A 26,058-nucleotide genomic window follows, 5' to 3' on the forward strand; every position below is an offset into this window, starting at 1 on the left:
AGCAGGAAGCCGGCGCCATCTTGTAATGGCGGGAGCGGCTCCCGACAGCACACTCTAACTTGCTCTAGCCCATGTTGCTGTAGAGAAATTTGGCCTTTCGTTTTCCCTCTTCATTCCAAACCAGGTAACTCCCAAAGGTAGAAATTCAGGACACAGGGGTTCAGGAAGGTTTGTTGAATGTGGTCTGACTGGGAGACATGGCATAAGGCAGAGCTGATATATCAACTGAATAAGCCTACATACCAGCTTACCAGGCAGAAGGGACAATGTTTGAAGTATCCAGGCGCACACACAGTTGCATTTCCCTCCAAAGCTGACAGTAGGTTTTTGTTTTGTACAGATGGGCTCTCATTTGTTTCCCAGCCGTCTTTGAACTCACAATCTTGGTTCTACCTCCTGAGTACAGGGATTGTAGCTGGTGGGCCAATGCTCCCCATCAGGGATAGTTTCCTAATGAAAAAAAAAAAAGGTTTTTCTCTGTTTTGGGGGTATGCTTTGCCCTGGGTAACTATGGATTAAATGATTAATGAAATCAGAGGAGAGTGAGTCAAAGAAAACAAGGGATATTGGGTGTGCCTAGAAATTAGAGTACATAGATGAATTAGAATCTTTGGTGGGTATAGTTGCTTTGTAGTCAGCAGTACTTGTGAGATTTAAGGATAGCTTGCCATTATATAAATTATAGTTTGACTGTTGATAAGAAAAATCTCAGAAAAAACTTTTTTGATTAAGTAAATAAGGACAGTGAGTGGTAAGATGATTGGACTTCCTGACTTGGGGGATCTTGATGGGTGTTAATTTTTGGTGAGACCTCTAGCATGGGTCAAGGATGTGATCATTTCTGGAAGCTTGGGTTTCTATCCCATCTGTACAGCCATCGGGGAGAGACTGTAGGCAGCTTCCACCTTAGCAGCGGCTGGCGTTAGCTTGGGCAATAACTCAAGTAGGGACGGAGGTGAATGTCAGGGAAGTAGGTGGAATTCTGCCTCCTTCCCTCCCTCCCTTGCTGCCTTCCTTCCCTCTTTTTCTCCGTTCCTTCCTTCTTTCAGGACTCTAATCATCATCATTAAGTTTCATATATTATCAAAAACTACAGATGCCAGGCACAACACATTTAACAGTAAGATAGTAGACGTACATATATTTACGTGTGGTGTATGCATTTGTTCATGTTACAGGCAGGAGCATGTTTTTGTATGTGCATGTGACTGGAGGCCATAGGTCAGCTTTAAGTACCTTCCTCATCTGCCCTTTAACGCACGGTTTATGCATGTGTGTGCACATGGGTTTTCGTGGTTGTGCTTGCCCGCACATGCCCTCGAGGAGCAGGTGGTCATTGTGGGGTGTCTTCCTTTCTCCCATCCCATCTTATCATTTTGAGACAAGATCTGTACCAAGCCTGGAGCTCAGCTAGACTAGCTGGCTAGTAGAGTGAGAACCTGATAAGTATAGATAAAAAATACTGAGCCACCAAGTCTAGTGAATACTCTTAATAGTTAGTTGTTTTAAATGTGGGATTTTTCCTTATAGCACATTTGAAATCCTGCAGATTCTTTGAATATTTTGTTATCCTCAATTAATCCTTCTTAGAACTTTGCGGAAATGATGTCAGTTGTTTCTTTGAATACTTGTGGCAACTGGGGCTATTTTCATCATTTCCCACAGGGCTGTCTTCTTTCAAGTGTGCAGATAGGCTGTTGTGGTTTCCTAGAAGCTTCTGATAATCAAGCCAGTTCAGTAGAGGTTTGCCTGCAAAAAGACCACCTGCGGGTCTATAAATGTTGCATTGGAAATTCAGAAGTATTAATATTTGATCTAAGATGCATGCGCCTGTCTTTTTGCATGTGGCCAGCTGCGGACCCCAGTGACTTCAGAAGTATGACTCTGCCTTTGGAAATGATACTTGTATAAAGTATTTACCTCAGAGCAGTGCCAACAAGCTCAGCAGAGTAGGCTTCAGAGCTGAGGGAGCCAGGCCTGGCGGACAGTTACAGACTTGTGTGTGGACGTTTAGTCAGTCAGAAGGTCATGCAAGCAGATTTCTCTCACATCCTCAGACTGCCCTTGCAGCATTTGCTACAGAGCCCCCACCAGGACCTCCCAGGGGAACTTTAACTCTGTATTTCCTGACAGGTCAGCTGTTCTGGAGATCAGCTCCCTCAGATGGAAAATAAGGAGGGTTGACAGCATGATCTCCAAGGACTGATCTTGTATCAAAATGTTTGAGTGGCTCCTCATTAACAGTAATCACTAAAGATGTTTCCGGTCCTGTTTTAAAGCGTGCAATTCTGAGGGTCATTTTGGGCATGGAGGATGTGATTAAGCCTAGTTTCTGTCTACAGTTACCATCGTCAGAGTATATTTCAATTAGCCCTCTGTTCACTGGTTCACTGGATTTTCCTTGGCTCACAGTGTCATATTTAATAGGAAGTTGACAGGACAAAACTGGCTTCTGCCTGGACCTTCAACATAGCTGGACTAAGACTAGTTTCTTAGCCACACTTGAGGGAAACTGGTTGATGACGATGTTGAGAATCTACCCAGATGATACCCTATGGATAGGTAGTCTTGCCTTCCGTTAAAGCTTCCTTTAGGGAATGAAAAGAGATGTCATCAAATTTCTTTTTCATTTTGCTATCAGAAAACGTAAAATCAGCACCATCTGATGTTTCAATGACCGTCAGGACTGGCCCTCTTGCATTCATGGATGGGGAGTGTACATTTGTCCAGAGCAGCTGACAAGTGACCCTTCAGGGCCCAGACTCAGGAAATTCCACAGGATCATGTTTTTGGACTGTGAATGACTCAGATGCTATCCTGTGGATAGGGCCCCCAACCAGTAAAGCCAGACCAGTACTCAGTGAGCACCATTTGCTTGTAAGAAGGAAGAAGCAGAATGAAAGAGAAGCGTCTGGTGGGAGGCAAAGGTGAGAAGGCAGCAGCGAGTGAGGTGGTGAGAAGATTCTGGCATTTCCCCTGAACCCCACAGGCACCAGTCTCTCTGGAGCAGGACAGGTGGCATGTAAGCAGTTGATGACTATTTGTAGATCAGTTCCCAGCATGCTTATTGACTCCCTTCAAAGATGAGCGGCTTCAGGGTTATTGCTTTGATAAGACGATAAGACGACATTTTACCTTTATTTCAGCGCCATCTTCATGAGTGGGAAAAAAATGATCAGGCTGCAATCTTAAAATAGCCACCACAGCTTCTCTCCCGTACTTCAGCCTCTCTCTTAGCGATGGACAGTTAACAGCAACATGATTATAAACTTAAAGAGATTGGGAATCCTCTGGAGAGGGGCGGCGGTTCTTAGCTGCCTGGCCTTCTTGATATAATGGACATAGTTAAGGGGCGCTGAGTTAGGCTGTTCACTGGACATGTAGTTAATCTTTGTATCTCCCTTGGACTTACTCCGTCACAAAATACGTGGCCTTCTGTTCATACATGCTTTTCCTAATGTTCTCTTCTCACGGCTGTGCTTCTCTTCATCTAAGCTGAATGAAGGAAGCTGGGGAGTTGCTGTGCAGTGAGGTCTCGAGGTCCCCAGGCACAGTGATTGGCTAGGAAATACCAGCTTCACTGAGTCAGCAGTGGGCAGCAACTTGCTGCAGTGCAGATTCTGTCCAGTGGCTCCGCTCTGGGACCTCACTGAGGCCTGCCTTTCTGAGACGCTCCCAGGCGACACTGCTCATTTCAGGCTGTGGGCTACACTCTGAGGGTTCAGACCATAGAGTTTTGAAGGTAGCTCTCTTTTCTATTTCCTAGAAGCGTGTTGTTCTGGTCAAGGTTGTGGAATTATTGCTCCAGATAGCAAACAAAAGTTAGACTTTGCTTTCAGCATGTGCCCCTTGAGATGCTTCTGCACTTGTCATTTTGATTTATGCCCTTGGCATTAAAAGCTGTGCTAATACTGGAGCTGTTTTATAATTGAAAATTGCAATGCATACTAAACTTTTTTTTTTTAACCAAATCCTTTTGGGGATTGTAACAAATTTGGTCTTTGATGTAATGATTAACTCTTGGCAGTCAGGAAGTCTGCCAGTGCACATGGTTGGGTTGGAGGAAGACAGGAGTCGGTAAAAGTTAAGCCTTTGGGTACAAATCATAGAGTTGTTGTCTCTAATGGGAGATTAAGCATCAAAGACATTGGACCTGCTCCTGTATCCCGGAATCTTGGGCACAGGGTTTCAGTTGCTGCGGAGCACTGTGAAGCTCATGGACTCCTTCCTGTTTCCTTCCTGTTTGTGCTGTGTGTTGGAGTGTATCTTTCTCCCTGGGCTGCTTTTGCTCTCCGCATCATGCCTTGCATAGGAAGAGGAGTTTGGGGAGCAAAGGAGCCCATCTAGGTGCAGACTTTCCTACGAGAACATGTGGGATCTCACAGATACCCTTTGTATCTCACTCACAGGCTAGGGCCGTTCACTGGTGCAGAGGAACCCATCACTGCTTGGCTTAGACCCATTTAGATCCATCCCTTGGGGGATGGCCAATAGTCCAGGGTGCGGTGGAGCAGGAGAGGTGACAAAGCGGAGCGGTGACCCAGCAGTGTGTGTCCCAGGAGAACTCTAGATTCCGCAGTCACTGTGCATGGGCCTTGGGGCAGTTAGATCCATTCCAGTGGGTGCACTGAACAGTCGCTGTCAGGATAGGGGGAACACTGTCCCCAGCACAGCGGGACCCTTTACAGAAGGAAATCAGCCCAGTAGGTAATTGTAGGTTGCTGATGTCCCAGATCTCCTTAGCTTGAATTCTGCTCCTGGCCCCTAGAGTGGTGCCTGGGTTCTGCTGTGGTGGTGGGGGTGGGGATGCTAAGGAACCCAGAGGTATAGTGCCCAAGTGCTCCCTTGGACACTTGAAGTGTCCCTCTGCCACCTTCGGGGGAGTGCTGTCCCAAGCTCTCCTCTGTTCTTGGGTTGCAGGTTCCCAGCCTACAGGAAGGAGGCTGCGGCCTCCGGGGTTTTCACTTAGACTTGGCTTGGCTGTCAGTGCCCGGAGGCTTGATGACATTTTGATGATGGCAGGGCTCCAGGAAAATGAGAAGTTGCTGTGATTTAATTCATAAGCAAAGATAAACGGGTAGACAAAGACCACATCTCATCACTCATTAGAAAAGTAAAGCAGAAGCTGTCATTTGGTAGCTAAAGGAGCTAAATGGCACTTGGCTGGGTTTTGTGACAATTAGGAAGGCTTACCTTGGGGAGAGGTAATACTGGAAGCAGGGTGACGCCGCAGGCGTGCCGACTTCGGGTCTGGGAGGAGCTTCCTCACTCCCCAGTGCCAGTCTTGGGGCAGCGGTACAGGGGCAGGGGAGCTGATCAGAGTTCCAAGGTCAGAACTATACTTTAGGAAGAATAATCTTTGTGGAATTTGTGGCTGGACCACACTTGGAAGAGGCCCACCTGACCCCGTAGTTGTGGAAGCCATGGCTCTCCCTGGTCCTGCTTTTCTTCCCTGTCTTAGAAACGGGGTGGAGGGACAGCTAAGTGTCATGTGTTTGTTTTATTTATTTATACTTTCTGGTTCATGCAAAGCCCACTCTTTGATGTATCTTCTCCTTCCTGGTCTCCCTGGTAGGTCCGTTGTGTCTGAAGTGCAACTCTTCCAGGCTGAGGTCTTGTACCCACTGGGGACTGAGTAGGAATGGGTTCCATTAGTGCTGACTGACATCCCAGTATAAATAGCACAAGAAACATGAGATACATTGTTAAAAACACATTCTACAGTTGGTTCCTAACAGAACCGTAGCATCTGTTTTCATATCTGTTGCTATGTGGTTTGTGTAGTAATGATTTAAGCCACAGTGTACTTTATGTGCTTGTTGGGGTCTGTCCTTTTCAGGAACCTGTGGAGCTCAGGAAAGCCAAGATGGTGGCAGGACTGAGGATGTGTCAGGCTGTGGTAGGCAAGGGCTGCTGACGTAATAGAGTTCTTCCTAACTCTTAATGAAACTGATGTTCAGACTGATTTTGCCATTCATTAGGAAGCGAGCCCCAATTTGTCCTGTAAGCGCAGAGAAATGTCTGGTTGCGCTCCCTGTAGGGGAGTGAGAAATTCTGTTGTAGCAGGCACACACCAAGAATCCACACACAGGCCTCTTTGTCCTTCTTTTTGGCCCCAGTAAGCCAAATCTACACAGGAATACCAGGAAGTAAGTCTATATTTGGGCCTGACTAGGATTTTTTTTTTAATGCAAGGTGAAGAAAAGCTCTCAAATGCATAACAACTTTTCTGTGCTGAAAACTGCCATTTTTCCAGCTTCCAATAAGCTTTTGTAAGGTTTTCCCTTATCATACCTCCCTGGAGTTTGTACCTCACTCTCGCTTAGATATGGAGAATAAGAATGCTTGTAGATGCCTGGGTAAATCGGGGTCCCCAGAACCCTTCCTAGGCCTTTATCATCAGGAGGCCAGGCGAGCCCCTGGGTTATTATTGTATTACAAGTAGAATATCACACTTGAGTGTGCTGATTTTAGACAGTGTAACAGCATAGCTGGTTGACTAATTTTGTAGGCTAAATCAGGCAGGAGGAATTGCCTTTTCCCATTGTTTTTTTTTTTTTTTTTTTTTTTTATATGGATTTGTTGCCAACAACAAAAAGAGCAAAGAAGCTTCTCCGTAAAGACGCTGGTGTTTGTTGTCTCGGGGAACTGGGAAATCAGCAGTAGCAGCAGCAGGTGTGGGCTTCCTCTCTGGCTACTCTAGGCTCTGGGCTCTGGCTGAGGGGCAGAAGCTTGCTTGAGAGCTGGGTGGGAGGCTGCTGAGAGAGCACCAAGGCTGAGGAGCATCAAGTGTCCTTAGTCACAGGGACTGTGGCTCTCAGGACATGGCCTCCTTTCTGTTTTCCCACAGCCCCTGTGGACACTTGCGTTTTTTTTTTTTTTTTACATTTGAAGCTGTTAGGGTTTTTCTTCTTGCATCCAAGCTTGTGCTTTGCCCACACTCTGCCGTTTGCTGGATCTGGTTTCCTGGTAGCTTACTTGGCCAACTCCTTACCTCATTTTCAAGGCCAGGACCAAGGCCCACTTTGGTTATTGTCTTTGGTGACAGTTGCAGCTTGCGTGCTCTCCCACACAGAAACCATGACGTTGGGTTCCACGCGTTGTGCTGTTGTGTATTATTTCATGTCTTATCCCTCAGGAGATGGTAACATCTTAAGATCTGGAAGCAGATCTTTCTCACTCATATTTCATGTCAGCCACTGAAGAATGCTGGCTGCAGATCCTCTTCCATGGCTCCCTTCTGCTGTTTGTTAAAAGGTGAGAATAGTACGTTGTCAGTCACCCTAAGGAAAATTTATATATGGGGAGAGGAAGCAGGATAAACTTATAAAATGAAAGCAAAAGAAAACTAGACCTGCCGGGTACAGTGGCACATGCCTGTCATCCCAGCACTTGGGAAGGCAGAGGCAGGCGGATTTCTGTGAGTTGAAGGCCAGCCTGGTCTACAAAGTGAGTCCAGGACAGCCAGGGCTATACAGAGAAACCCCATCTAGAAAAACAAACAACAAACAAAAACAACAACAATAAAGAAAACTAGAACTAAATGATAAATACAGTCAAACAAACAAAGGTTCAAGAAGGTGACAAGTCATGTAGTTGAGGCCTGTGCTGGCGCTGATCTTGTACGCTGTGACTGACATCTACCTTCTGTCTTGTAGCATGTGGTGTTCTCAAAATCAGGTAACTACAATGCTACCAATCCTCTCCATGCTTTCCACTTACACATCCATCTAGGACGATGACAAGGTGTCTCAGATGATACTTGACAGAGTAGGCAGATCCAAGGATCAAGATGCCAGGGATGCCTGTCTGGTAGCACGCCCTTTGCTAGGTCTGCCTGCAGGCGAACGGTGGAGGGAACCCTGCTGCGATAGCAGGCATCACACGGAGAGGCAGGGCAGCGCCCAGATGCTAGGAGCTACTGACATCCAGCGAAAACACTTTGGTGCGGCAGGAGGTTCTGGCAGAGGTGGGAACAGTGAGCTGTGGTGCAGGAGAGGAAGGGTTTGATATTTACGTGTTGGTTAAAGGGCTCTAACTTCATTCCAGGCTTTTAAGGAGGCCTCGGGGGCCTCTTTTCTTGCTTGAGCCTGGTTCTGAGGGAGCAGGAGATGGGGATTCAGGAGGCTGGCTGCCGCAGGACTCTTAGCACAAAGTAAAGATGGCTTAAACTGAGGACCTGACCTTGGGACAAAGAAAAGAGCAGATGGATTCAGAGAGTTTGGAGCCTTCCCGTACTAAGATGACAGCATCTTCCTGGCTTTTCCCTTACAGTGGTGTTTACCCATATCCTGCAAAAGCACAAAGAAGGGATGGCTGAATTCATGTGTAGCATTTGACTGCCAGAAAAAATGTGCATGATTTCTGAATCAAGTGTGTCTGGTTGCTTTCAGCTGTATGCCGGTGCCCCTAGGAGAACCTAGGGCTTATCTTTACTAGTCTCACCCACTTGAGGTCACTGTCACGTGTATACTGTCTGGACAGAGCAGAATGCACTGATTTTCCTGTTTGTATAAGTACACTATGTTCTTTTGTCAAAGGCTCTGTTCTTAGTACGGATAAATAGTTCTGTATACACATTAGCCACTACACAGGAGAAAATTGTAACTATTCTGTGGTTGTAATGATGAGTGGAGTTTAGGATTGGCGTTTTCTGCTTCTAGAATTTTGTTTTTCCTGAGCTGTAAAGACATTTAACCATCTGTTTTTGACTTTAAAGTAGATGTTCTAAGCAGAGGCTGTGAATAAGTATGTGACTCATGTGAATCGTGGAAGATACATTGAAGAGATATTGTCAATATTTAATTGCTACCATGTATCTTTCGCAGCTATTTTTCTAGCTTTCCAAGTGTATAATGTAAGCAGGTAGAATTTTAAGGAATTGAAAAATAGTAACTGTAGTTTAGTTGTCTCACATCCTGCAGCGCCTTTAGTGTCAGAACCTAATTATTCCTCAAAGCAGCCATTATACATATCGTTGTTTATTTAATATTATCATATTGTAAGATCATTTCAATAAAAATAGAGTGTTGAATTCTTTGTTAAACTTCATTTGGAAATATAAGTTAAATTACAGTTTATATTTTTAAGAGCCTTAGAAGAGTCGCCTTCTCTAGCCACGGGTAGTAGGTACTCACAAAGGACAGATCTCTTGACTTCTCTTGTGAACTACTACAGTGTAGTCATCCAAAGAATTTTAGAGTAGGCTCCATATATGCAAATTAAATTGTATGGCATTTTTCAAAATAAAAGTTTATTGCTGGGCTGGTTGGAACTGCCTCCTGCCCAAATAATAACAATGAAACCTTTTTATTAATGTGAAAGCTTGGCCCTAGAGCTTGGTTTGTTCCCAGCTCGCTTGTATAACTTAAATTGACCCATTTTTACTAATCTGCGTTCTGCCACATGGCTTGTTACCACTTTTCTGTCCTGGCACCTGCTTCTTTCTCCAAGTCTGGCTGGTGAATCTCCCACGCACAATTCTTTCCCAGCATTCCTATCTCAGCCCGGAAGTTCTGCCTATGCTTTCCTGCCTTGCTATAGGCCTTCAGCAATTTATTAAACCAATCCGAAGGTGATGGAGAAGATTGTTACAAAATCCTGAGACAGGTGATGCTTCATAAAAAGAACAATATCGAAGGCTGACCTGTACTCAACTCTCTGCGGGTACAGACGTCAGCGTTTGAATAATATAAAAACAACCTTTACACAGCACACAGAAAGATTATCCCAACACAACTTTTCTTCAAGAGTAACATGCAAGTAGCAGATGGAACAAAGTTGCCATCTCTTAATTTTCATTTCATTTACTTGTAGCTGATATCCTGTTGGGAGTGAAATATGTTTAACTGTAAATAGATACAGCATATTTGCACGTATGGGACTAATCACAGCATTGCTAAGTCACACCGGTGCATACCAGTGGTGTAGTTCTGAAAAAACGCATGTGTGCCTTTGGCGTAGGTTTGTACTTGAGGTTGTTCTTTGTAATTGCCGGCCCCCCGACAGTCAACAAAGAGAACTAGCAAAAAAAGAATTACATCCAAGCAGCATTGCGGCAGTCATACTGCGTAGTATCCCGCGCTGTGCTAAGATGCTGGCTACCCCCGTTTTCTGGCCGACGGCCTGGGTCTTGCTGTGTAGCCCTGGCAGGCCTCTGCCTCCCAAGTATTGGGATTAAAGGCATGTAGCACCGCACCCTGACCTTTCTACACTTCACTCTCCAGGGATCCTTGATAATGGCTGTTACCAGGGAGTGTGCTAGTCCTGAGTAGTTGGTTCTTTAATTTATAAACCTCTTCTACTCTGTATGCAGACATGTAAATGAGCAAGCGTTAGTAAGCAGCGGCTGTTTACTGCTGTCGACAACAGAAACTGTTTTTGCACGTTTGTCCGTATGCATTGTCCGGTATATCAAAGCAATCTCACACACCAAAGTTCTACTATATAATGAACACCAGGAAAAGTATGATGTTTTTGGCCAGCAAGATGGCCCGTTGGGTAAAAGTACTTGCCACACAGGCTGAAGGAGCTGAGTTCGACCCCACGAACTCCTGTGTAAGGGCCTGATGTGGTGGGGGAGCGCATCTGTAATCGCAGTGCTCCAGCAGCCAGACAGGGAGTGGAGGAAAACCCGCAATCCTGTGGGCCAGGTAGCCTGCAGCCTGCAGCATGGCAGGGACAGCGGGAGAAGGCGCCTCAATACAGCGCCTCAATACAACGGAAACTCCCGGAGCTTGTCCTCTGTCCTCCGCAAGTACATCTTGTGCGTACACTCATCTATTCCATCCTCTCCCATGCACATGCACGAACACACACATATGTACGCACACACTAATTACTGAAATAAAAGAAGGGATTTTTTATTCTGCATATCATTCCTTGTGCACTCATGAAAATTACCCAGGAAGCAAACTTTGGGAAAAACCCAGTCTTGTCTACCTCAGCTTTTCCTGGTTGTGGCTGGTTGCATATAAACAAAACTAGGCTTGCTGTGAGCTTTGGTTACCTGGTATGTGGGTTTGCTCCTATGATTCTGGCCAACGTATTAGTATATACTGTTTAGGGCATGATGATGTGGAATGGATCCATATTTTTCTTTATGAAAGTAACTTTTTGAACATTGATAACATAGAATTAAATGGGCTAGAAAAAAATCACAATAAAAATATCAAAGTAACTATATTACATACTACTCTTGCTTTCTCCAGTGGTTTTCTTGTTAGTGATTAAGGAATAAAAAACTTAGATAAAAGCCAAGACATTTTATTTTCTCAGTTTTTGAAATGTGTTTATGCTTTCATTGATAGTGTAATTAAAAAAAAAAACAGTGATTTTTGGTACCTTTTTGGTAGAAAACATTGTATGGTATGGTAAGCTTGCTGGCCCATTACCTCTCATAGCACTTTCTGCAGTGGAGAGAGTGGCGGATGGTAGGACAGCCTTGGCTTATTTCTGAGAAAGCTCCATGTTTGCAGCCACCCATCACCACCCTGAAGCCCAACAGGGAGAGATGAGATCAAGAGTAGACTTCCTAAGCCACATAGACCATACAATAAGGTTGATCTTTTTTTTTTTTTGCAGATTTTGGGGTAAGTGCATTCTTAGCAACAGGGGGTGACGTTACTCGGAACAAAGTGAGAAAAACATTTGTTGGTACCCCGTGCTGGATGGCCCCTGAAGTCATGGAACAGGTAAAAATAAATGTTGCCTTGAATGTTGTAGTAAATACATGTTATTGATATGTCTATATAGAGTATGTCTAATCAATAATCTCCATAACACACATCTGATTCCCTGCAGCTGTTAACATTTCATTTCAGTCAATCACTGCAGTAGAATTTATCATACAGGGTAGATTTGAATCCCTTATTGCCCATAGTAAACCGCACTGCAATTTTGTAAATAGCTTTGAGTATCTGACCCAACAATGGATGTACTAATGTGTACTGGGCCTGTCGCATCACTGTGGATGCTTTTTCTTCATCTTTTTCCCCCCCTCTTTCTTAGGTGAGAGGCTATGACTTCAAGGCAGACATGTGGAGTTTTGGAATTACTGCCATTGAATTAGCAACCGGAGCAGCGCCTTACCACAAATACCCTCCAATGAAAGTAATGACTGCTGGAGCGATTTGCTGGGTTGGAACGGTGACGGGCGTGAGGGGGGCGGCGGTGGGAGGTGGGGCCGTGGGTTCTGCAGTTCTCCTGAGCAAGCTTATTTTCCTCGTTGACTCGTGGGAGTTAGTGGGGGGAATTCGGCCAAGTTGAAGGCTGACTCATGCTCTTCTGCACCGAGTTGACAAAAGTATAGCGGTGGCAGTGCCCTGCTCTGGGACTTGGTGCGGATTTGAGCCGATGCATGTCGCTGACTCTTGAAAGAGCAGGACAGTCTTAGCTCTCCCAACAAAATCTAAGAACATATTAGAGGGCTATTACATTTGCAGACAGATTTCAGGCTGCTTTAGGGAGAAAATGGTCTCTCCCACTCTCTGCTTGCTCACAGAGTGTGGCGTTGCGGCTCTTCTGGTGTGAGTCATGGTGTTTTGTAGCACCATATACTTCAGGTACTGTTTTCAGGTTTTTATTATTCTATCTGTTCTTCCTCCAAGACAGGATCAGTGTTTCTAATTTTTCCAGCTTGAGTTTGTTTTGAAGCTGCAGTTGTTCAGCGGAAATTAGGAAGACGTTTCATCAAATCTCTGGTCCCTGCTGGTTTTATTTTTCATCTTTTAATTTTTAGAAAACTTAAAAGAATTAAAACCTAGTGATGAAAAGTGGTCTAAGAAGCAAGTAGTGGGGCAGAGCTTAGGGTTAGAGCATGTGCTTAGGGAATGTGAGACTTGGGTTTTGTCCCCTGGCTGTTTCCCAACCTCTGCGGCCCCCCCCCCCCCACACACACTTTCTCATAGTTGAAAAGCTGAACGTGCAAAGCAGAAGAGCAAGGAAAGATAAACACTTGTGATCTCACCAGCCACAAATAATCTCAGTTAAAGTTTTAGTGGGGTTAATTTCTTACTGAAAGGGTGTTTCGGGCGATTGTGCCCAGGCCTTCACCTGTTCCGAGCATACGGCCCTGCCAAGCTCCGCCCCCACCGTGTTCCATGTCTGTCTGAACTTTTAACGCAGTTCAGATGCCAGTGGTATGCTTGCATGGGTACCATACAGTGCGCGTCTGCGCATCTCTTTACTTCTGTGACTTACTTTGAGCAGAAAATTTGGAATCGAAGTGTAAAACACAGAAGAGATTTTTTATGGAAAAAAAAAAAAACACAGGAACTCTGAGGACTTTCTCTTTAATCCATTTTTTTTTTAATTTTTATGTTTCTTTATCTTCCTGTCTCCATGTGTTTTTCCCACCTGGATTTAAAGAGGTGGCACTTGTTAGCTTTAAGTCTGCCAGAACCCTTTTCAGGAGCTCACAGTCCACCCACATTCTCTTCCTGACCAGTGCCCTCCACAAACAAGTCACTTTTATCATTCATCTATTCACACGTTTCAAAGTGTTTGAAAGGAGTCTTGGCATGGATAGCATTTGCATAAATTAGGGCCAGTTTATGCACTAAGAAGTTTTATTCATTTTGTAGGTCGGTAGTATGCTGTCTACCTTACTTGCTTTTTACAGCAAGCACTTAGTGTGAAAGAGATGAATTATTTCCTTTTTGACTTGAAGCTGTAGTTTCTGCTGCCTGCCATGTATCACATACTTTGATATGGTTATAGCTTTTTTATAACTCATATTTATATCCTGGACATCAGTATCTTACTCCTTCAGTTTCTATCCAGCCCTTTTAGCAGTTTCCTCACTCAGTTCTCTCTTTAAGAGAAAATCCCGGTGCCTCCCGGGCAGGTGTGGTTTTATTTTTAGTGTTGCTAATAGGTTGCAGGAGCCCTGAGTAAGGGGCGGGTTCTGTGCTCATGAATGGCCTTCACACTGTCTCCCAGCCATGGCTCTTTCCCAGCCAGCCTGCGTTGCAGCGACATGCTCCCTGAGGTTCTGTGAGAGCCACATCCCGGAAAACATTTTCCCTGTGGCTTTGAGAGATATGATTAACACACAGAGAAAATTTCATAAGTTCTGTCGATGGGAAAACCCAAAAGGGGAAGGAGGGTGTGGGCAGATTTGCAAAGAGATGTGTGTTCCTCCAGGACACGACTCCAGGACCATTCAAATCATGGGAGAAGCATGTTCATAACGTAGTCAAGCAAAGTCTTGGATGCTTTTGTGAAAAAACTGAAAGTTCCGTCATCATTCATTCAACAGAGACCGTCTCCTCCTTTGTTCTGGCTGCAGGTGCTAATGTTGACTTTGCAAAATGACCCACCCACTTTAGAAACTGGAGTAGAGGATAAAGAAATGATGAAAAAATACGGCAAGTCCTTCAGAAAGTTACTTTCACTGTGTCTTCAGAAAGATCCTTCCAAAAGGTATGTCACACTCAGAGTGGGATCTGATAACCTGGTTTGGATTCTGACAAAGCTGTGTTTGTGGATGAGAAACTCTGTTTGCCATCCCATCCTGTTAGTGGGAGTCAGCCTGAATCTGCAGGGAGAGACACCATAGCATCAGGGGGAGGAGGAGGAAGAATTGATCTTGCTTGCCCAGAGTAGGCACAGTCACCGAAGGGAACAGAGCAGAAACCAGAAGCTGAGCTCATATCCTGCACTGTGTAGGTGGAGCTGACCGCCTAGAGAGGAACATCCGGCTAGCTCTAGTCTGAACCAGGCCCGGTCACTGAATTTTGCATGAGCTTCAGTTCAGTTGCAGAACAAGTTGTTTGGGCTGTTCAAAAGATTATCAACAGAGAAAACCTTACCTAGAGAGATTAATCATGCAAGCGGAAGCAAATGGCTTTAAATTAACTGAGTGTCTCCTCTGTATTCTTACCCCACTGCCTTGCACTGGAACAACTGGTTTTTGGATCTGTTTCTTCCTTTTTAATCCTGTGACTTTGAAATACCCCTGGCCTTGACAGTGGAACTCAGAGTACTTTACCATCAAAAGGAAAATTTCAGTGATGCAAATCATAGGCAAGCCTTGACCCTTGCAGAGACACAGTGTCTTCCTGGACAGTCAGTCCTCTGTCATATTTCACCCAAGGCGCCAACCTGTACTTAGATTAAAAATAAATAATAGTAATAACTTTTCTTCTGGAATTCTCTCATTCAGGGACGGATCCCCCTTGTTAGAAGGTACTGCTTTATTCTAGTTGTAAACTGTTCATGTAACTTCTTAAGCTTTTTAACTTTCTTACACGATTATTGTCAGCTAGGGCATGCTTCTTTAGCTCTAGCACAGTTTTTGTGGTACTTTGTGACGATTTGCTTTTGCAAATTCTTAAATTTTTTCCTGCAAATATTCCCTACAGACTGCTTCTGCTCGACATTTCTCTTGTCCTTATGTTTGATATTTAGGGATTATTTTTTTTTTCTTCCGATGTCAAGTGATTTTTTCACTGGGCTTACTTTTCTACTCTCCCAAAAGTGAGACTTCTCTTAGATATTAATTTTGTTCTTCAGCTTCTGCTTATCCTTTCCTATCCTAGTATTTAGCCGTGAGGGAAAAATTTGACATTGCAAAGCCACCGCAGCTGGTGAGAGCCAGCCTTGAGTTTCTGTTTGGTTCCAGGTCTTCACTGACAGCCTCTGTGATTCTGGAACAAGTTGAGAGCCACCTAGTGGCTGTGGTGAGGAATGTCACGCAGCCCAGACAATGGTTCCTTAGGGTAGAATTGCCAGTTTGGGATTTGGTCAAAATAATTTAGACTTACATGCAGTATACTTAACAGACCAGTTTTGTCTCTTAATAAACGTAAAGACTTTTCCAGGTTTTATTCACTCTGTGAGTTCAGATGGCTGATTCCTTCCGTGTGTGTGAGAGACAGTGAACCAGAGAGGAAGAACTGTGTAGCTGTTCTCTCTTAGAAGAGCTGTAGAATAGTTGTGCTCCATGACCTCCCCAGAGGCTCTGCCTTTTAATGAGGAGACATGGACACTGAAGACGAATGGGAGGAGTTTAGGAAAAGTAAAAGCAAATAAACACACAAGAAACCATCATGGATTGTGAGGATGGAAGAACGTAGAATTGTTTTCATACAACATGTAATTTAAAACAAATCAGTATGAAATCTACAAATAAGCATTGATGCACATGCCGACATTTTGAAGTGATGGCTTTTCCGGAGTTTTTAATTCCTTCTGCCCTTCTGCTCTGTTCATGCCGTTTAAGACTTTCTGCTTTTTTCTCTGTCATTTTCATTTTTCTTTCTGTTCTCTTCTGGTAGTTTTGCAATACTGGATGGGGTTCCTAGCTCGGTTTTATTCTCATTCCCACGAATTAGTTTCTTGGTCTGCATAATGGGTCTAGTAATGCTCATTTCAAAGGATTGTTCTGAGGACGCAGTGAAGTGACACAGGAGGCAGACAGCAGAGTGCCTGGGGCGGGCTCCAGAGCTCAGGAAATAGAGATCTCCATTCGCAGTTTGCCTCCACCCTGGCTGCGAGCATTGCCGTGATTTTAGATACTAGTTAGATTATGCTAGTGATACATAATTCACATATACACACATACATACATGTACATATATGTATTTAGCACTGTTACACTGTACGCATTTGTGTGACCTACACAATAAATTCAAACTTTTAGGAAGACTTGCACACGAACCTTTATATGTATGTGGAGACTCGTGGGAGTTTACAGTCTAGAGGAGGTTTAAATCCTCTGAAGAGGGTTTCAGGGACAGAAGCCAGATTCGAGTGGCTTTGGGAGTTGAAAGCAAACTCTGATAATTTTTGTGTGTCTGTGTAGCTTGCATTGGCTCACCTCCCCGCAATCTGAGTGCAGTGAGCAGGCAGCAAAGCCACAGAGCTGCTAAGAGACTTGAGCAGCGACAGGCACAGTGGTAGGATAACCAGGACCGATTCCCTCCTGTGCTCACATGCCAGGCTCTGGCCTGTCCTCGTGACTTGGAGCTAAGGTGTTGGAGCCCTGTGTCCCATGGAAGTCTGTGCTTTGCCTTAGCCTAGCGGAGTTGCTTGTATTTGCATAGCAGGATATCTTGCTCTTTCCTAATAAAATAAGCCTTGGTCTTATAGATTACATACCCTTAATTGCTGGTGACCTATAGGAGGAGTGAACATTTACTTTGAGCACCAAAGGGGCAGATGTTACAGAGATAAATCTGCCAAAATGAGTTAGACTGGAATATTGTGTTGCCGGGGGGGGGGGGGGGACGGTGAGGCTGTGCAGAGCAGTTTCTGCCTGAGGTCAGTAAGCTGTTCGAATTTATTAAAGCATGTTGTGAGAACTGTTTAGACTGTATAATACTCATCCTGAATCCTTTGAGATTCCTGAGTCTCAGTGGGCTTTGGCCCCTCCATACATATCAGAGGAATCTGGTGAGAGATTTTCTTTTGAGCACATTGGTACAGAATACTGCGTTGCTTTTATGGATTTTACATCCAGTCATTCATAGCCTGGACTGTCTCAGGTGCGGGTAGCGTTTTAGCATTTCCTGTAGAACGGCGTTTCTGTTTCTGTCAGCTGCTGCATCGCTGGGTGGCGGTGTGATAGCAGCCATGCGGAGGTGGTAGGGAAGATAACGCTGCTCCAGTAGAACTCAGTTACGAGACAAGCAGGATTGATGGCTCCACCGTGAGCATGGAGCGGCAGTTTCCGTGGCATAAAATGACAATAAATAATTATGCAAAGGGAAGCTCAGATGGGCAGCAGCACCTCTGCTTGTTTCGCACTTTCATTTTCCTCATTTCTTCTACTTCCCCTTTCCCCTACTTTCTCATGATGGGAGCTTAGCATGTGTGACATTTTACCCCAAAGCTATGAACACTTCAGCTGACTTCAGTGCTAAAGCAACCAGTGACCCTGCTGTCGAATTGTTCTCTGTATTGGATTAGGGTGACCTGCAACTTAACAGTTGTGTCTATTAAAAAAAAAAAAAGACATACAGAATTTTTTTTAAAGCTATTTCCCCTTCTAACCTTATGGTGTCTTTGTGAAGGATAAGGGTGGTGTTGAGTGGGGAGAAGAGGATTTTTTTCTGCAACATGCTTTTCCCCTTTACATTTTTGGTTGCCATAGAAATGACCTTTCTCTGGAAGGGAAAGAATTTTCCCAGTTCTGTTTCTCAAGGTCAGTCCAGCATTTCACAGTCCAGCCCTCTCTCTACCTTGGTTTAACATTTGACCTTTGGCATGCAGAAGGAGGATGAGGGGTTGCAGAGGAAAGGGAAAATCATTTTGGGTCCCCACCTCAGCACCTCTACTGTCCCCACTCATTGTTTTGCTGGCAGGAGCTCCTTCTTGCTGCATCTCTTCCTCACTGTGTGGAGCAGATGCTTAGACTTCAGTGCTGGCTAAACTTAGCCTCAGGAGTTACAGCCCTGTGTGCAAATGTCTACCAGCATCGCTGTCACTTCACAGCTGGGGTGTGAAATTGAGCTATAGTAGTTCGCTGTTCTGTCCCGGGCATTGGGAAACAGAAATGAATTCTACAGGCTCTTTGCCTTCGAAGGGCTCATGGCATGATCAAGTGGAACTAGGGAGAGGGTTGAGCATCATAGATGGAGGTAAACACAGAAGGGGAGTGAGGACAGGCGGGTTCCCCCAGGCACCAAGTTAAGAGCAATGAATCCTCCTTATAGAAGCTGGGAGAGAGACCCCGAAGATGTTTCTTGACTTACAAGCATGCTGGGTAGGGAACATTTTGAATCAGAGAAAGCAGGGTACATTTTGTCACGAACGAACAAGAGACAAGTGAGGACGCCATCATAGTTGAGGGCAGACTTGCGTGGGGCGGGTGGAGGCAGCCCCTGAAGCTTTGCCATCACCAGGCTTGACTCGGTTTCCTTCAGGAGAACCTGCCTCTGAGGATAGGCAACGCAGGCCGGCGAGCAAGATGGGTCCTTTCTCATCCCCAAGTTCTCTGCTTTTTAAACAAGATGCAAACTCATGCATTTTGAGTTTGCCAAGGGATACGGCGCTCTTTTTGTTCAGACCCTTATTTACTCAAAGCAGTTATCAGTTAGCAACTGTTGTAGTGGATGCATGGCTCGGCTAAATATTCTTAGAATTTACAGGAAAGAGTGAGTGGTAACAGTTAGGATAAAAATCTTCCTTGCACAGAACACAGTTTTTTACTCCAGCTTAGGCAGACAGTGGCATATGCCTGTGCTTGCTGTGGTTTCGTTTCTGCTTAAGTTTGGTCTCTGTGGGCATCTTGGTGAAGCCTCTTGGTTCTGTAGGAGTAGCCACCTATCATTTTAGGCACAAGGTCAATTTCTAAATCTGTACCCTCATCTCAATAAAATCATCTTTGTACTTCAGCTAGCCTGTGAGAATAATGTGCTGTGATTCCTTCTTCTCTCTTCCAATTTGCCGTTATATAATTTTTAGAAGCTGTAGGAAATGTGGAAAATAGCTCAGTGTTTGCTTCAGTCTCACCTCTTCCATCATTATTAACACTTAATGCTTCCCATCCTTTCCATGTGCCCATTTTGTTTACGTAGTCGCGATGGTTTCCCACACTTAAGAAAACGAACAGTAATTTTGTTTTTGTTTTTTGTTTTTTGTTTTTTTTTTTTTGATTTTTACAGGCTTCCTCTGTGTAGTGAATTTACAGATCTATTTCTAAATATTTTCTTTTCTTTTTCTTTCTTTTTTTTTTTTTAATAATTTTCACTGCTTTCTTTCAAACCCGGTGTTTAATCAGGGGTAACAAGCTGCGTTTGGCTTTATAGCTTTATATTTTAGGTGTGTTTTGATCTAGAACACTGCCCTCATCTCTCCCTCGTTCCTCTTGGAAGATGAGGGGCTTGTCTTCCAGCAGATTATGACAAATCCCCTCTCTTTCCCTCCTACTTCCTCCTCCTTTTGCCCTTTCCCTCCCTCCTCCCTCCTTTCCTTTTCTTAATGTAGGACTTAGCCTCTTGGATGTTAGGCAAGTGCTTCTCCGTTGACCAACATCTCCACTCTCATACACATGAGTATTAGGGCAGCTTTTTCCCCTTGTTCCTCCTTTTTTTTTTTTTTTTTAAACAGATACAAATAGAGAAAGCTTATGTAAAATGGATTCCTAATTAAGGAGTTATTGGCAAAGGAAGCTATTCCTTATGGACGATAGTCAGGTGAACATAGAAGGAATGCTAAAAGTAGGAAATCAGTGTTCTGCTACCTCCCACGAACTATTTAAGGCAAAGAGGGTAAAAACCACAGGGCAGCGTTTTCAACAACAGGAGGAAGACAGCACTCATCAGGACACTGGCTAATTGCTGTGGGGAAAGCAGACCTTCCAATGCTGAGCTTTGGGGCCTGGGGACCCAGTAGTTAAACTTACTGTCACTAACAGTGGACTGTCCTAATGGTCGCCTCCTCTGTGATACTGCAGTGCAGGTCAGGACGATATCTACAAAAACACAGCGTGGGGAGGCCAGATTCAAAATGTATGTTGAATTTCAGAGTCCTCTGAACTTTGCAGAATTTAAAAACTCTACCAGTTACGTAACCCTTGTCCAAACTCTGCAATCTGAAATGTTTCTAAATGTCTAATTTTATGAGCAGTCTTTGTCAGCATTCCGAATCATGATGAAACTTCTTTGAGCCTTCTGGACCTGACTTGAAGTCTATGGGACATAGAGCAGAGGGAAACAGGTCACATGATGCCATAAGGAAATAGGCATATCCAGAAATACTTTTAAGTGAATTTTCATTTTACTAAAAACCATGCCATATTGCATTTCCTTGAAAGACAGTGGTCCGTATACACTTGAAACAGTCATTTCAGTAACTGTGTAGACTGAGCTGGCACACAAGCTCTGTCTGTGAGCCCTTTTCAGTAACTCTGAAGACTGTAGTTCCTTTTTACAGGGTCATGTTGCAGTTTGTATGGCTTCTTAATAACCTAGGTCACAGAAGTTGGTGTGCCAGCTCTCAGAAACTGCCAGGTTGACATACTGAAGTAGAAGAATGGAGGGTGAAAATTGATTGTGCCCAAACATTAACTCCCAAGACTTTATGTGTTTTGCAGTAGAGCAGTGTGGAAAGACCTAGAAAACTGACACTGCTTTAATCAGTGCCAGCTTGTGATTGACTGAGTTGTTGCTTTTGCTTGCCCTAAGATTAGTCTTCCAGAAATGCTCTAAGGTTAAGCTGTAGCATCAAGGCAGTATATTTACTATGTGGTGATTGTTTCAACTCTAATTTATTATTGATCTTTCAGGCCCACAGCAGCAGAACTTTTAAAATGCAAATTCTTCCAGAAAGCCAAGGTAACATACTTAAAGCCCCCAAGTCAGTCTGCTATTTTGAAATGGCTGTGAGCTTGCATGTGTCTGATTTGGTGTTAAACTATTGGGATCTTTTTTTTTTAATTTATTTTTTTCAGAACAGAGAGTACCTGATTGAGAAGCTGCTGACAAGAACGCCAGACATAGCCCAAAGAGCCAAGAAGGTAAGCTCTCCACCTCCCCAACCCCATCACCCAGAAGGGTCCTCTCCCCCAGCCAGAATTGAGAACCGTGAAGAAGCAGGAAGAAGGTTCCCACCCACTCTGCCTTGCAGTGTTGAGATCAGCTGATCCCCACCACTCTGGGTTTCCCCTCTGGTTCCCTCAGGTTGCTGTCGCATGTGTGGGCATGGAAACAGTATGAAGCTCGCATGTTTGCAGTTTTTCGTGCAGCAGCTCCCTTCCCCACCCCAGAAAGTTAGAAACTGGGTGCTGGCAAGGTTTAAAAACTGGAGAAGTGAGATAGCTCTATTACTTTCTTTTGTGGTTTATAAAGAAGGAATAGTCAACTTTAAAATGTAGTTTGAAATGTTTGAAATGAAAACGTGCATTGTAGGAATGATGTATGGAATAATAGTCACGTGTGTAGATTTGCATGTGGTCATGTGCTTGTAGAGTCCAGAGATCAATGGCAAGTGTCTTTCCTTAGTTTCTCTCCACCAGTTTTTTGAGACAGTGTCTCTCACTGGACCTGAAGCTTATTACTCAAGTAGGCTGGTTGGCCTGAGAGCCAACCTGTCATGCCTCCTCTTAACCCCAGTGCAAGCCATGGGCCCTCAGTCTTCATTGACTGAAGCATTTTCCAACCCCAAACTTGAGTAAAGGTTGGTTGGATATCTGTGGGCTATAATTCATTTCTCATAAAAGACCCATGTTCCTTTTCCAGTCTACCTTTGTTCACTAAGTTTTGATTACCTACAATTTTTCAGTCCTGGGTTTTAGCTTTTTAAAATATCATGCAATTATATATGTATTCATCTATTATGGGTTATTTTGTTATGGATTTCATTATGATATATATGAAATCCAATAAACGGTAGCATCGGTTTGGTTACTTGGCTTTAAATTTAGTATCACCCACTAGTAATTAAAAATATATTTTCTGCAGATTTAGAAAGGGAAGTCTCTTGCTTGCCTCCCTGTTTCCTGCTGTAGACAGAAAGCTGAGAGGAATCAGAATTGTGAGTGATGTAAATGAAACCGACAGATGTTCTTTGGATACTGAATCTCCTCACACCCAAGGTTAAGTGAACACCAACTTCAGGGCTTTGACATTTCAAAAACCATTCTTCTCAAAACGCAAACTTTAGCTGGAGCTTCAGTTTTGAGTAGTTTTTTTCAGTTAGCTGTGAGTGGGTGCCTCCCTCCCCCATAAGCATCTCTCCTCCACCGATAGTTCCGAAGCCTAATTGCTTCTGGTTTCATGGCGTTGTTATTGCTTTCACTTAATCAAAGCCAGTTTTTCAGGCCTCTCGCCTGTCTAGCCGTAGGTTGGAAGGGGCAGCCTGGGGAAGCCAGCGATTCCAACTAGTGAGAGAGATTCTGCTGGGATCTGAAATTGCCTGGCCTGGCAAGCTCAAGGTCTCCTAATGGGAGGCAGAGAGAGGAGCCTGAATCTCTTCCGTCAGTGTTGTTGGAGTCTAGCCTGGGGTCTTTTGGTCACATGTCCAAAATGCCATCCAGAGGTGACAAAGCTGTCAGAATTCCCCTGGTTTCTATAGTCAGTATCTGCAAGGGACTGTTTGAGCTCGTTGGCTCCGTGCTTTGCCTCTCTGACTTTGCACCTGTTCCCCCAGACCCCAACATCGGGGTTACGTTTGACACCTCCTTCCTACCACATCTGCGCCATCTCAAGCGCCTCTCCTTGCTCCCCAGCAGCACTGGGACCCTTTCACCCTCCTTTCTTTTCCACCAACTTTCACCCTTCACTTCCTGTTTCACTGTGTGGCCCAGACTAGCTTCAAACTCATGATTCTCCTGCCTCAGCTCAAATGCTTGGCCTACAGCCATGCACCAGCCGCTGTACAAGGCTCCTCCTCTGTTTTTAAAGTCTTATAAAAGATTATTTTACGTATATTAGTGTTTTGCCTACATATGTGTCTGTGCACAGTGTCCCTGCCTGGGGCCCATGGAGGCCAGGAAAGAGTAGCTGATGACCTGAAACTAAAGTGAGCCACCATGTGGGTGCTGGGAATTGAACCTGTGTCCTCTGGAAGAGCAGCCAGTGCTCTTAACTGCTAAGCCATCTTTCTGGTCTAGCCTCCCCTGTTCCTCCCCTTTAAAAACAGTTCTTTTAAGTTTTGAGACTATAATGTAATTTTCTCTTCTCTTTTTTCCCACCAAACCTCTGCATATACCACTCATAGCCTCTTTCAAATTCATGGCCCTTTTTATCATTAACTGTTGTTACATATGTATCCCTAAATATAATCTGCTCAGTCTACATCATGCTACTTGTAGGTATGTGTATGCTCGCAAGGCTGACAGTCTGGTATCGGACAACCAGTTGGTGCGCTCTTCCCTGGCGAAGACTGTTTCTCCCACTGCCAGCATTCCTCAGCTGACTGTAGTTCTTTGTTCAGGGTTGAGGCCTCATGGTCTTTCCCCAGCCCACTTTAGCACGTGTGTTGTCCTTCTTGTTCGGTTCATGATTAAGCAGTCATGTTGGTGAGACTTTATGGCTGCAGCTTCTGGCATTCCTGGGAGACAATCTCAAAGCAAACTTCCTGATCCTCTGGCTCCTACAGTCTCCCCCCCCCCCAACCTCTTCCTCAGTGTTTCCTGAATCTTGGGTGCAGGAGTGTTTTGTAGATATGTCCGCTGGGACCGGGCTCCAGCCTCTGCATTTTGATCAGTCATGGTTTTCTGTAATGGTCTCTGACCGTTGCAAAGAGATGCTTTAGTGATGAGGGTTGAAGACTACACGACCTGAGGATATTACACAGATATTTAGAATGGAAGTCCAGTGTTTTTAACTAGACGCCTGTGGTAGATTTCTGTCTTTCTATCTCCTGTTCTAATTACCCTTAGACTCCGCTTCAAAATTAACTTTCTGACCAGGAGTGCCTTTCAAAATTAAATGAAAACAAACATGAGGAAAGATTTAAAAAAAAAAAAAAGAAAGAAAAGAAAAAAGAGAGAAAAGATTAAAAAAAAAGAAAAGAAAAAAAAGAGAGAAAAAAACACTTTCTGCCTAATAAAGGCCAAGATTCTTAATACTGAATTTCTAACCTTATAGTCTAGCCACCAGGAAAATGCACCCTAACATAGCCCAGACTTTTCCTGTAGACTTCCATCAATTTGAGCAAATGAAGAATCTGTTCAGGCTATGACTTTCTTTTCTTCCCTTACAAATATCTTATTATATATGAGTGTGCTGTATATCCCAACTCCTGTTTTGCCTTTATCTTGCACAGTAAGCAGCTAGAACTTTGAGGGATGTGAATTTCTAACCGTATCTTCTCATATGTCTTAGATCTTTGTGCGGTACATCATCATAATCATCATCATCAATTATTGGGTTTGCTTTTGTTTTATGATCAAGTCATAATATATAGCCCAGGCTACCCTTCAACCCACAACCTTCCTGCTTCTGATTCCCAAGTGTTAGGAAAACTGGTGTGCATCAATGCTCGTACATGCTGGATTCTTGATTCCAGGCCTTAATTTGTCATCTATCTTTCAAAAAAAAAAAAAAAAAAAAAAAAAACAAAACAGCTTTCTGTCTCAGTCTAAAAGGAGACTGTTAAGTTTCTAAGCATCATGTAAGAAAGGCTTCATAATGTTGTCCTGGCTGTTTCCCTTCTTAAAGATAACTGCGCCCCTGTCACACATTCCTTGTCAGGTCTACTTTGGCTATTGTCTGTACTTCACCCCTCATGTGGAAATTTGCTGATAGGTGCAAAGCTAAGACCCCCCACCTCAACGGCACATCTGCTCTTCATCGCGTGTGGCCAGAAACACTTGCTCTTCTACCGACCACGTGTCCTGAGTCAGTCAGAGAAAGGCTTCCCCTGCTACCCCGTTCTTCACCCTCTTGACCTCAATCATCTGTTGTGCCCACACTCCTAGGAGTCATATTACTGGAAAGGAGCCTGTCTTCCTGTTTGCCTCCTGGTCCTTCTGTTAGTAAGCAAACATGGTGGTCTCCACAGGAAACCTCTCTCTACGGAGGCCATAGGAAGCAGATGTTATTTGAATTACCACGTGTAGTGAAAGCCTTTACTGTAGGTTATCTCCACATTTCCTGGATTTTCACAGTGCTTACGTAGGTTTTGTGGTCAAGTTGGTGCAGGGGGCTTTTGTGTTTTTAACTCGTGTTTTTCCTTACAACGAGGCAGATGTCCTCGGCTTATCACTGTCCTGTTTGCTGAGGTGCTTTCTCAGTTTTCCCCTTGTTTCTATGGTGTGGACTTATTTCTTGCACACCACTTGTTGATGCTAGGTCATTGATTTTCTTTCTTTCTTTTTTTTCTTTTTCTTTTTTTTTTTTTTTGGTCCCCACCACTCTGTTTATTAAATAAAACAACGATCCCTTTATAACGGGTGCTTAAATAACAATTGGGTCTCTTGGTGAGGCTTATGGTCACTTTACAACTGTGTTGATTTTAAATTTGTCATAAACAATAATATACATGTTCCCTTCATGCTAACTCAAGTTAACCTATATGTTTCTTTATAGCCACCACTATTCTTTTGTAAGATAGCTAGAACACACACACACACACACACACACACACACACACACACACACACACACA

General features: G+C 44.1%; 1 protein-coding gene across 1 annotated transcript in view; it reads left to right on the forward strand.

The window, feature by feature from the left end:
* Positions 1-26,058, forward strand: part of Stk39 (serine/threonine kinase 39) — a 203,374-nt gene that overhangs the window by 27,787 nt on the left and 149,529 nt on the right. The window contains exons 5-9 of the mRNA XM_055600610.1: positions 11,584-11,693; positions 12,010-12,111; positions 14,291-14,424; positions 21,233-21,281; positions 21,398-21,463. Coding sequence (XP_055456585.1) covers positions 11,584-11,693; positions 12,010-12,111; positions 14,291-14,424; positions 21,233-21,281; positions 21,398-21,463 — 461 coding nt within the window. The remainder of the gene's footprint in view (positions 1-11,583; positions 11,694-12,009; positions 12,112-14,290; positions 14,425-21,232; positions 21,282-21,397; positions 21,464-26,058) is intronic.

This window comes from Psammomys obesus, unplaced genomic scaffold (genome assembly GCF_907164565.1).
Source record: "Psammomys obesus unplaced genomic scaffold, mPsaObe1.curated_primary_1811, whole genome shotgun sequence".
Lineage (NCBI taxonomy): Eukaryota > Metazoa > Chordata > Mammalia > Rodentia > Muridae > Psammomys > Psammomys obesus.